The sequence below is a fragment of the Aythya fuligula genome, chromosome 1, assembly GCF_009819795.1.
Source record: "Aythya fuligula isolate bAytFul2 chromosome 1, bAytFul2.pri, whole genome shotgun sequence".
Lineage (NCBI taxonomy): Eukaryota > Metazoa > Chordata > Aves > Anseriformes > Anatidae > Aythya > Aythya fuligula.
The window spans coordinates 42014527-42027238 of record NC_045559.1 but is presented as its reverse complement, the minus strand read 5'-3'; the positions used below and the strand labels follow the sequence as shown (position 1 = coordinate 42027238).

Below are 12712 nucleotides of genomic sequence, written 5' to 3'. Positions count from 1 at the left end.
ACCACGTTGTACTCTGGTTTCACATTTGTGCAAGAGTAGAAAAGTAAATGAGGTGTAAGAGATCACCAGCTCCTAGTTGGAAGTGCTGTGAAGGAGATGTTAAAGCCCATCTGAAATTCTCTCATTCGGTGTTTTTTTTGATTACCAAAAGTCTTAAAGCGTAAGGAAAAAGCTTAAAGTCTACCAATTTACATGCAACCTACTAACCTTGGTCTCAGTGCTTCAGAAGGGATGCAGCTGCAAAATACCATTTCGTAACACTGTGCCCAGACTTGCCTACTCGCCCCGGTCTGGGAGTTGTGCAGCGAGGCCCTGACGGCTTGGGTTGTGTGCTGAGCGCTGTCTCATCACGCCTGCCACAGCAAGACCTCAGCTGTGCCAAAATGAGCACTTAAGTAGTCAGGGATCACCCAAAGGGCTTTTCTTGACTGTCATATCCCCTTTTCCACTAATTGTTGATGTTACAAAGTGGTGGAAAAGCTTAGGGTATTCCTAGAGAAGCTTATTATGGCATAGGTTGGGCCCGCTGCAGTTCCTCGTTGTTGGCTGTGCCAAAGCAGCTGGGCCTAGTGGTGTCTGAGGGAGCTGCTGTGGCTGGCAGTCGGAGGTGTCCTACTCAGTCACTTTACAGCCAGAGCCAGGACAAGGGGCTGTGAGTTGCAGGGATGACAGGGCTGCCTTTCTTAGCTCAGCACCGACAGCCTCCAGCACAGCTTAACCAGTCCGAAGCAACAGAAGTCCGAAGTAGGCTGTTTAGAAACACTAAACACTTCTTTAGAAACACTTCTGCTGATTCTTCTAAAGAAGCTGCTAGCAGCTGGCTGGATTTCAAGGTGACACAATTAATTATGAGTTTCCAAATCAAGTATAATTACATGATTCTGGAAATGAACATAAATGCATTATAATTGAAATCATTGACGTTTGCTTTTGAAGATAGGTGACTTTAATTGGATGAAATTGTCATTTGGGCAGTGCCTCATGAAAATATTGAAAGAGACATTGAAAAGAGCAAGATTTTTTCCACCCTCCTGTAATACTGCTATTAATGCTGACCCTTTGCAAATAGCAGGTTTTATTTTATTTTATTTTAAAGGAAGCTACTAGAATGTCATTCTAATACAGAACTTTTTGTGTAAGAATAGTCAGAAACTGCAATGTTGGTTCATTTCTTTACTAGTTTGTTACAACAGGTGAAATAATGAAGTTTGTTTCTGTCACTTTCCTTATGACTTAATTTTATTATTTTTTTAAATCCCATTTCCTAGAAATCTTCATGATGTGTCCTTTATACTTATGATACTGATAGGGAATGAGTTCAGTAGGGTCTTCTCCCCATTAAAATAGGTGGGGAAATTTTTAAGCATCAGTTTCAGGGAAAATACAGAAAAGTGTCTTAAGATTCAGCATTAATGAAATTCTTCCTATCTAGTTATTTTTTCTTTTAACTTTCCTTTAGGAACATCTGCCAAGGTCATTCACTGGAGTTGAGATATTCCACTATTGGCAAAAGGGATCACTTCTGAGTGATGAAAAACTGAGTCTTTTTTTGGTGTGGTCTCTCCTTGTGACATGAACAGCATGAAACAACACATCTTTCAAAAAGCTAAATAATCTAGAATTTATAGAGTTAAGCTAAAATATTTCTCTTATGTTATGTTGCAACATGCGTATCCGGTCCCTAGAAATGTTTTTAAAAAAATCTTCTAGATGGAGAATAAACAGTGCTAAATATGGTAATAACATTAAGCTACAAAATTCCTTACAATTGTGTCAGTGTGCCTTGGAAACTTCACACATACTGGAGCAAAGCAACATTTGTATCCATGAAAAGGCATTCTTTTGCCAGATATGCCTGCTTTTGATTTGCACCGAATCCATCTAGATTTGCACATTGTCAGCAGGGGTTTTCTAGAGTTATGAAATGCAAAACTGTTAAATGAAAATGTTAATCATATACTCTCCTGCATTTTAAAGGAATTGTTGTAGGGATACTCATGGTGCTTTTTATTCTTCCCCTGAGTGCTCTCAAAAGCCTTTTTATGCATGTTAGAGTGGTGTGGTTTCACAGAATCCCACAAGGGCTGAGGCTGGCAGGGCCCTCTGGATCCCAGCTGGTTCGACCCCTGCTCACACAGGGCCACCCAGAGCCACTAGCCCAGGACAATATCTGGATGACTTTCAAATATCTCTATCCAAGTTCTGGTTAATGCTGAACAAGTTTTATTTTGGTCATATAGATGTATATTTTCAAAGTTTTGGTGGATCAGAGAGTGCAAAATCTCTCTCTGCCTGGTCCTTAAGGTCTTCTGTTCTGCTGCTCTTAATTACTCCTGTTACAACTGTGGAAAGAACATTAAATCTGTGACTTCGAAAATGCTCGACTTCTAATATTTATATTTCTAAATGAGCACTGGTTTTGTACATAATCACAATACAGAGGCCATAAGCTTTTTATAAACTAGCTCATGCACATTTGCAATGATTATCTGTTAAGATTCCATTGCAGTGTGTTTTAAGGTTACATGATCTAATGCAAAAAAAACCTTATCACCAGCCTGATGTGATAAATAGGTAACACATATATATAATATACATATCTAATCAGAGGAGTGCCTCTCCAAATATTTTGTGCTGTTTTTTTGTTGTTGTTGTTGTTGTTTGTTTGTTTGTTTTGTTTGTTTTTTTTTGTTGTTTTGTTTTTTGTTTGTTTGTTTGTTTTTCCCATGGTGCTTGTAACCTGTTGTGTTTTGTCTGGCTGGGATGGAGCTGACTTTCTTCATAGCAGTCAGCATGGTGTTGTGTTTATCCTTTGAAGCAAGGTTGGGAGAGGTTGGGGTTGTTCAGGAAAGAAGGCTCCAGGGAGACCTTAATGCAGCCTTTCAATATATAAAGGGAGCTTATAAGAAAGACAGAAGAGGACTTTTTGCCAGTGCCTGTATTGACAGGGTAAGGGACAATCATCTTAAACTGAACGAGGGGATATTTAGATCGGATATTAGGAAGGAATTCTTCACTATGAGCATGGTAAGGCACTGGAACAGGTTGCCCAGAGAAGCTGTGGATGCCCCATCCCCGGAAGTGTTCAAAGTCGGGTTAGATGGGGCTTTGGGCAACCTGTTCCAGTGTTGACAACTCACTAGTGGTTTGGCTGTTGCTGAACAGGAATTGCACAATGTCAAAGCCTTTTCACCTCTACCTTCAGCTCCTCTGCAGTGAGCAAGATATTGGGAGTGGGCACAGCTGGGACAGCTTCCCTGGGCTGGCCAAAGGGATGTCCCATACCATATAACTCAGCAGTAACACTGGGGTAGCAGAAAAAGAAGTGTGTGGGGGGTTGTAGAGTAGCTTCCAGAGTAGCTATTGCTCAGAGACCAGTCTAACAGACTTCATCTCTCCCCATGAGTTTTCTCTATTTTGTCCTTTCCATGCTCTCCCCAGTGCTGCTGTGTGGAAGAGAGGAGGGAGCGAGCAAGCAACTGTGTGAGTGCTTGCTTGGCTGCTGGTTGGGCTCAGCCCACCACACCCAGCTTTGCTCAAGTTCTGTTGGCCAGTTTCATATTCTAGGTCAATTTCTCGCAATACAGAGATACAACTGTTTCAAGGTGACCTTCAGGTAGCCTCTGCAAAATTCTGTGAGAAAGCAGGGATCGAGATTTTCCTTTTTCAAAGACTTAATGAAAATTTCATAATCACCTTTCAAAAAAAAGCAGATTAGTACCTTTTTCTGAAGACTTGAAAACAAAACAAAAAAGCACACAAAAATCAACTATTTGCTGTAATGATGAGAAATTTCCAAACATTTTGCTTTGTGACATCAGACAGGCTGTATGTGTCCTGAATTTTTTACTGAATTTAGATAACTTTCAGGCAAACAAAATGGGATACATTTCTTAGGGATACAGCAGTAGAGAAGATCAAAAACTTATCTATAGTGAATTCATGTCTGCTGCTTAAATAACCCTGGCCAGAAAAGAAGAGATTCCATAAGGATCAAAACAGGTAGGCTACTATAAAATACTAATCTAGGTAAGTTGTGAATTACAACATTTTATCATAAGGAAATACACTCTAGATTCTTGGTGCAGGTTGTATCTTGAGGCAGTATTGTGCATGATTCCTTGAGGCAGTGAATTCAGTAAGTTCTCAAAAACACAAAGCTGTGAAATAGCTGCTTTGCAGTTTATTAGACTGACCTCTTGAGTGCTTTGGAAAACACTCCATTGTTACTTCTTCCTTTTCCATTTTGTTAAATCTCTAAATAGGTGTCTGCTTTGTTCTATGCCTTTGTAGCACAGCTAATGCTCCAGAAGATGATGCTCTCAATAGATATTCCCGAACAGAGAGGACAACTTATAGCAGATACAGCAGGGATACAAACTCTTCTGGGAGCTCTGTACCAAGTACTGCTTTGGAAAAGAGAATTGAGGAACTTGAAAGGGTGAGTACTAACTAACATCTGCATGGTATAAATCTGAAATAAAGTACCTTTGAAACTCCATGGGGATATTACAAGTAAAAATACATAGAAATGATGCTCAATGCTTGAAGTGCAGATACTTATGTCTATAAACATGTATGATGAAACAAGCAGTCTGAAAGAATGTGAACTTTCTAATCATTATAAATGTTTAGTTTTCATTTGGTGTAGAAGTGCGAAATAATAAGGTAAATATAATACACTCAGAGAGCCAGCTGTTCTCTGTGTATTTGTCATATGTACCTTGTGACGCACCAACACAGGGCAGATAACTTATGGGGAGGAGGGGCTCACTGGCTGTTCAGAAAATAACCAAGTCTGTTTCTGATCTACTTCTAATTTGATTTTTTTTTATGTTCTAAGTGTTATGAAATGTAATTGTTATCTAGTTGTTCACTGAAGTTTTAAGGGTCTAAAATACATTTAAAATAATGTTTTCATTATTTCAGACATTTTTCATGCAAACATATTTGGGAAAGTGTAATAATGTTAAAGCTGTATTTTTAACTTAAAACATTATTTTGGCTAAATATGTCATGTGTGTAATACGGGCTTCTGTTTCTTCCTCTGAAGTGTATTTTTGTGGGTAACTTGCCAAATTTTCTTGAATTCATATGGATGAAAGTTATTAAGTAAATGCAATTTGAATAGACTTTTTTTTTTTAAGGAGAAAATAGGGCGTGTTCTGTAGAAATTATGTTTTTTTTTTTTTAAGACTTAAGCCAGATTTGAATGAAATGTGTTATAATCCTCCAAATCAACTTTTTTCTGAAATAAGTAATAACAAATAACTGAACTACCAATAACACAGAAAATAGGAGAAGATTTAAGGCCTTCTTTTTGCTGTACTGAACACTGATTTACTGAATGGACGTTTTAATTTTCTCTTGCATTTGAGCCCACAGATATCATGATTCTTCATTTCCTTTGTTAGCTGAAGTGTGAAACAAAAATAAAAGGAAAAAAAACTATAAAAATTTGGAATCAGAGACTTTACATTTACTTGTTTGTCTTTTGGGCCCCCTATCCAGTTCTGGGCTCACTCATGCTTAAGGTAGATATTAAATAAACATCTCTGGAACCAGAGATAGCACACAGGTTTGATGTGGGTAAAATTCCTTATTAGATGTGATTCATTAGCTCCTTGAAATATAAAGGCTTGAAGACATATGGGTTTGGCTCATAGAAAAGAAATTACAGGTAAGTGCTTGTGGTGTGTGTGTGGAGGGTTGCTTTGATTAATTTTAATGTTAGTAACTTAAAACTGTCTTTAAAATGCACGATTACATTTGACACCAATGCATATTCTGTTTTTAGGAACTTGCAAAGGAGAGACAGGAAAATCTGAGATTAATGAAGATGACACAGGACAAAGAGGAACTAATTGGGAAACTGAAGGAAGAAATTGATTTATTAAACAGAGTAAGCACGTTTTCTTATATGGTGCTATATAAATAGGGGAAAAAAGCCTCTGCATTCTCAGTGCTTTGTTTCAGGCACTTATAACCACCAGGCAAGGTCTGAATAGAATTAAGCGTTATTGGGAGTTTTTGTTTGTTTGTATCTATGTAACTTTTCTACAGGCATGTAAATAAGTTCTGTTTCCCAGGTGGCTTCTGTTCATCATCATTAACATCATTAATCTCTAGTGGGACTTGACTCTTGACTGATGTGCAGAGCCAGGATGTGCTAGGGAAATATGCTTCTAGTAGTCCAGTGCAGGCTTTCCTATAAAAATTTGACAAAAAATTTCAAAACTGGACTTGGTTGATCCAACAGTGAAGGGAAACTATAAGTTTATGTGCATAGTGCTAAACTTTCATTTGCAACAACGGAGGACAACATACTCAAAAATTCTCGAACTAATGTACAGTACTGAAGGAGCTGAGAATATTCTGAAACATGTCATTTCTTTTTATAAAGAAAGTTGGAATTTATAGGGTAAGTGAAGTATGGTCTGTATTTTGGAGAGATATCTACTTTAATGGGGAATTGATCTTTATGCCACTTTTATATTCAGTAAGGGATCTCTCACATCTAAGCTGATGACCTGAGTATTAGTCAATGAAACTGCTCACTCCTACATAGTGGGCAGCAAAGCTACGTAAAATGCTGGTCACATCTGATTTCCTGTCTCAGAGGTCAGAAAACAAACAAACAAACATAAAAAACAACACAACCCAATTCACTCAAAGCTTGTGTTTTAGGACCATGATAGTTTCTAAAGTTTGCTTTTCCAGAGGAGTTCTAGAAACAATGTTAATTTTTTCTGCTGTATTTGAAGGATTATGTCCTAAATTAAATCCATTGAGTATCTGACTAGATATCAAGTATCTTATAACATGTAAAGACAAGCAGACCGTGGGCATTACATGCACTGAAGTATGATGTCAATTTCTGCTTCTTGTGTGGAAAGAAATCATAAAATGTAGTCCTTCCACAAATCTCTTCACTACAAAATGACTCAAGCTGTACCATTCAGTGAGATACATGTGGTGGTCCCTAGGTAGCCTCTGTTAAATGCAGAAGAGAATGCTTTCTTATTTTTGTTATCCATCAAGTCAGCATTTATCGTATCTATAACATTATCTATTAGCTTTATTGCAGAGCAAGTATTTATGTTTGAATCCCACAGACTTTTCTTAATGAAATAGGTGGCTTTTGAATTTCTGGCCACTTTACTAATTTATCTTGCCACAATTTGAAGCCAGCATGTCTCAAGAGATACTTACATTAAAACAGGTAGTTTTACGTTCTTTTTAAATAGTTGTTGGATTTATGACTGTTTTTGTATTGGCTATCCATGTGGATTTAGAAAGAAGAAAGCTTTAGAATGCTAAAAAGAGCTACAGAAGTATTACATCATTCCCATAAAGGAAAGGAATGAAAGGTAATATGCGATCATATTTGCCTAAGGTTTGTCTTTGCAACTGCAGTCACGAGAGCCATCACTTAAACATCCATCTGCTCTTCATAGAACATTGCTCTGTAGACCTGGCACCAGGATCGGGTGCTTTACATGGAGGAACAGTTGTGATCTTCAACCTTCTGTTTGGATAAGCTGATGACGTCCTGATGACCTAGTGAGCTTACGCAGAGATCTTTTTAAAGTTTTGCTAGTAGGGAACCTGAATAGGGGTCTTGAAATTCAACCATCTATGCATTCATGATATTTCTCCATTCATCAAAAAATGCTCTCATTGCATGTTAGGTTGTACAGACTTGGAAAGAATTTCAAGTCAGAGAGCCTAAATGCCATTTTATTGCATAGCTTTGTGAGTGCTCAGCCCTCATATTTAGAGAAGGGCTCTTTCTAGAAGTTTTGGTCAGTTCATGACCACAGATGCATCCTTCATTGCCAGAGATTGTGTGTTATACTTGAAAAGCTGTTTTTCCAAGAATCCTGAAAACTTTTTGGCAGACTTTTTCTTATTTTAAGTAAAGATATTTATTTAATGTAAAAATAAGATTTTACTGAGTACAGTCAGTGCAAAGATACTTAAAGAACATCAGCTGCATTTATATTGAGAACCAGAAAAAGCCTTTTGTCATAAGTGGCATTTTTTCATTCCTGTAGATTAGCCTCTAAAAGTATGTCTGACGCTTTTTTTTTTTTTTTTTAATAAGATAAAGGCAATTGCTTAATACAAGCCTCAAATAAAGGAAAGGCATCTCAAGATATTTGTAGGCTATGTTCAACTATCAACTAGTTTGTACTCAATCATTTCTGATCTTACTGTCCCTATAGTTAAATGCACATTTGGACTGAGAATTCACAATCTACTTTGTGTCAATGGTGTAGCTATTGGTTCATTTGGAAGTCCAAACTTACCAGCTATTGTATTTTATTTACTAATAAGAGTAAGTTAGCATTGCAGTTTTTAATTTTGATAAGAAGCTTTAAATTCCAGAGCAGCAAAAAAACCATCTGCATCTCTCAGTCCATTATTTCCCTAGATATTTAAACTGAATTAGTTATTTTTCTTGGATCATATTCAAGAACTTCTTTGGAATGTTATTTTGTCAGCATGAACTTTCACAAACTATTTACATTTTATTTTGAGTAAATAGCAGGTATTTTTATACAGAAGGCTTTTAGGTAAGTTTTAATTGAGCTATTTAATGTCTCTGTTAACAGCAAGATCAAATACACTATTACATATGCCGAACTAAAAAAAATCATTTTATTGAAAAAGTATTTTGTTTTCCATCTGATTATTGATCTGCTAAAGAGATAAAGTGGTGTGTTTTTTAAAATTGTATAGCTTTTCATCAAAACTTTTACATATTTAGATTTTTAAGTCACTTGTATCTGTTACTTTCAGAGCAATCAAGTGCTTTTCCTGGAAGTCATTTCTTCTGTGACACAGTATTACCTCTGTTAGGTAAAAAGCAATTTCTGCTAGTGATTTCTTGATTCCACATTACAAAAACAGTACATGTGCATAGGTATAGCAGTATGGATTTGGTTTGGCAAACTGAAGAGGCTTTTAAAAATCAGAGTACCCATTAACACACAGTCTCTAGAATGCACTTCTGGAATGGCCCCACTGAAAAGAAACAAGAAAATAGGCCCCTTATGTCAAACAGTGCTTAACGACTTCAAGGAACAAGAGAGAAAAATCTTTTCACTATTACTGTTTTATATTTAATCAAGCATGACAACAGTAGGAATTTGCAGACAGATCAAAAGGCATCTAAAATCTCTGATCAGACTCCTGGTTCTTCCTTCTTTGGCCTGACTTTCATTTTCCTCGTCAGAGTGCTGTCCCTGAGGTCACATTCCTATTTCCTCATTTTTTTGTTCTCATTCTGTTTCTTCCATGTTGTTTGTACAGTAAAATTATTTTTACTGAACTAATGCTTACAGCAACTGCCAATTTCATCATTTTAAAATCATCAGTTTAAAATCTTGGAAAGACTTGGTAAGAAGTCAAGCACTGAATTGAGAACTAATTAGATACAGTAGTTAGTGGAAGAGAGACAGACCTTTGAGGTAGGATCATTCTATTTTAAACACAATTTTTTAGTATTTGTTCTTTCAGTAGCCGTTTAGAATTTACAATATGCCTTTTACTCTTTTTCAGAGAAAATGAAAAAGATGGGCATGTAGTTCTTTTCCTGAAAAATTTTATGCTTAATTTAAAATACAAAGCAGACTTTATTGCAGTAATAACCAGTGATGTGTTCATCAACACAAGTGGGATAGTTGCAGACAAGTGCAGTCCAGGGAGCAGAGACAGTAGCCAAATAAACGCCATGCTAGTAAAGTAATCACACCTATCCAGTTTTGATTTCTTGTTTAATTCCTACTGCAGCTTCAGTTTTGCTTATATATGTTTCCACTTCAAGGTTCTTATATGTGGGAGTATAATACTAATGTTTTTTGCTTCTGATAACATTTGGATAAAACGCCAGATTTAGCAGATTTAGGGATGCTGTGACACAAATTCTTCCCAACCCTAATTTCTTGATTTCAGAGCTAAATTCCTGCTGCTACTAATCAAGAGTTTGTATTTTATGTCCTGAGAAATGTGTATTTTTCTTTTTCCTTTCACAGGACCTAGATGATATAGAAGATGAAAATGAACAATTGAAGCAAGAAAATAAAACCCTCTTAAAAGTTGTTGGACAGCTGACAAGGTAGAAGATTCAAGCCTCAATGAGGAAAGATTTAAAAACTACTGATTGAACATTAAGGTCAATATAGTAATACTTCCTGTGTTGCATTATGTTATAATAACTGTCTTTATATTTATTGTTAGGAAACCAGATGAATGTTTATTTTCATAGTACTTCCTTCTTCATTCAATGAAATGGCATCAAAATTGGGGTGTATTTTCATTTTCATTTCTCATAAGAAAAAGTTTTGACATATTTCAAAATACTAAATTCAAAAAAATGAGGTTTTGTACTTTCAGATTACATCTGCATATATCACAATAATTTAAAATTCAGAGCACCAAGATCACTTTCAGTCCATGTGGATGTATATTTTTGAAATGAATGGAAGCAATACATACATATGAGCTTTGTTTACACAGATCCAAAATATATATTTTGTGAAATATTTACTTTTTTGTTTCAACTTCTGTAAAGTGGATGCCTTTTAACTGTTGTATAACATTTTGCAGATTGATTTCTTGCTCTAAAAACTCTTGTATGTTGACTTTTTTTTTTTTTTTTTACTTTATCTCAAAGACTGACAGAGTAGAGTAGCAGCATTTTTTTTTTTTTTTTTGTATAGCAGTATTGTGGCAGGAGGGGGAGGTTTTATTAAAAAAAAAAATAAATCACCTGTGGTATCAGCATTAATGAATTCTTAGAATCACATTGAAGTTGTGCACTGCAGTTTATTTTAAAGCTTTTGCTTTAGCAATGAAATGCAATTTTACTATCAAACAGTTTTGTTTGCTGTGTTGAGAATACAGAGCCTGGAGCTTTCATTTTTGCAAATACATTTTTGCAATACACTTTTATTTAAAGGTGTTGTCTTAAGATGATCATAACCAATGTGAGTTTTTTGATGTTTCATTTTTTAAGCTGGGTCAAAAATTTTGTATATAGCAAAGTAGACAGGAATAAAAGAGATTCATGAACTTTTGAAACATCAAATGCTAAAAAACCACTTTTATCCTTGATTTTAAACTAACAAAGTGTTTAGGAAGTGCCTGTTTAGATGTTACAGTCCACTTACGAGCGCATACTGATACTTCTATAACGTGACAGTAGACAAAATTCTCATTTTACATAAACCACAGCCTTAATTGACAATTCCATTCCTAAAATTCTTATTAGGCAGAAATTCAATGTACTTTATTTCATATTAATACAACATATATTTCATTCATTTCAATCAAAAAAAGATATATAGGTCACTTGAGTGAGGAGACTTGAAAACATGTCCAGGCTTTTTTTTTTTGATGATTTTGAAATTCGTTGTCAGAACATTGTATACATATAATTTGTGTTACCTTAAAACTTAAAGGCAACTTCAATATGTAGTAGCAATCATCTTTTCAGATTTGCCAATTGTTTCCATAACACGTATTTAATGACTGTAAGAGATTCTTAAACTTCAAATTCAGGAATTATTGTTATACCTTGGATTATTATAAATATAGGATATGTTATTTTACATATGTGTATTCTAATGAGGATTTTTTCAGAGCTTTAAAGTATTTTTCAAGAAGTATTTTTCAAGATATGCCAAGATGCCTTGGAGTTTTCCTTCGTAATGGAAAAGATATCCCATAGGACACTGTTTAAAACCTTATCTCAGGGTTTTAAGTGGTATGTGGGGTTTGTATTGGCCCTCTAAACTATGGTATTCACCAGTGAATATTTGTCTTAACATTAGTCAAACAGTAAGAAGTCCCTTCATTTATCACTTCCATAAAGTTAAAAATTGAAAGTCATAAAAAAAAAGAATAATTTGAGATGTACACCTTCTGAATAAATACAAAACTTTATGTGGAACAACATCTGATTTCCTTCTGTGTATGCTGTGTAGGAAATATACATACAGACTTAAGCATGGGATGTCAAACATACGGAAACATCTTTAAGGACTTAATGCAGAAACGTGAATACTAATACAAAGTTGTAAATGAGGTATTTCACAGTCTGTACTTCATATACATTTTAAACCAAAGAATAATGACAGCAAAGTATATAAACAAGAATTGCTTGTGATCGTATTTACCTCTTCTTGGTTTGCATGTGTATTGAGTAAAGTTTAGCAGCAGAAACCCCAAAATTAGAATTTCTTTTTTTTAACATGGATACCCAGTTGATGGGAATTTGGCAGAAGCGCTTATTATATCCTACCTTGAGGAGGTACTGGCAAAAGGAAGTTTCCAAATATTTGAAAGCTGTAATCCTTCAGGCAGAAAGTATGAACAGTGGAACTGTTGGGAACTCACACAGGAAGTACCTAGACATTATTGTTTGTTTTGTATACAGATGTTCTGTATAGAAATATAAAATGTTTCATAGTCCTAAAAATACCCACAAATTGTATCTTTAAGCATCACATTTTTTCTGACATTTTTGAAGATTTAGATGTTTTTTTGTAAAGAAATATTTCAATAATAATTCGTTACTGCTTATGTTATCAGTTTCTTGGGAGAAGTTTACTAGACTCTAGGAATAATGGTGTATGACATAAAATGTTAATGATCATCTAGTCTTGCCATTAAAATTTGATTTCAATGGGATGTCCTTATAATC

The 12712-nt window shown here is 35.3% G+C and overlaps 1 protein-coding gene across 2 annotated transcripts in view; it reads left to right on the top strand.

The window, feature by feature from the left end:
* Positions 1–12296, top strand: part of PAWR (pro-apoptotic WT1 regulator) — a 77893-nt gene extending 65597 nt beyond the window's left edge. Inside the window, exons 4-7 of one of the 2 annotated variants that reach the window (XR_004252927.1) lie at positions 4294–4441; positions 5798–5902; positions 10041–10180; positions 12273–12296. Coding sequence is in view for 1 of the 2 variants with exons in the window: in XM_032182008.1 (XP_032037899.1) it covers positions 4294–4441; positions 5798–5902; positions 10041–10127 (340 nt within the window). In the remaining variant the exon portion in view is untranslated. Of the gene's footprint in view, positions 1–4293; positions 4442–5797; positions 5903–10040; positions 10364–12272 lie in introns of those variants that run through there. The other variant, XM_032182008.1, reaches the window with a different exon arrangement.
* The last annotated feature ends 416 nt before the right edge of the window (positions 12297–12712 follow it).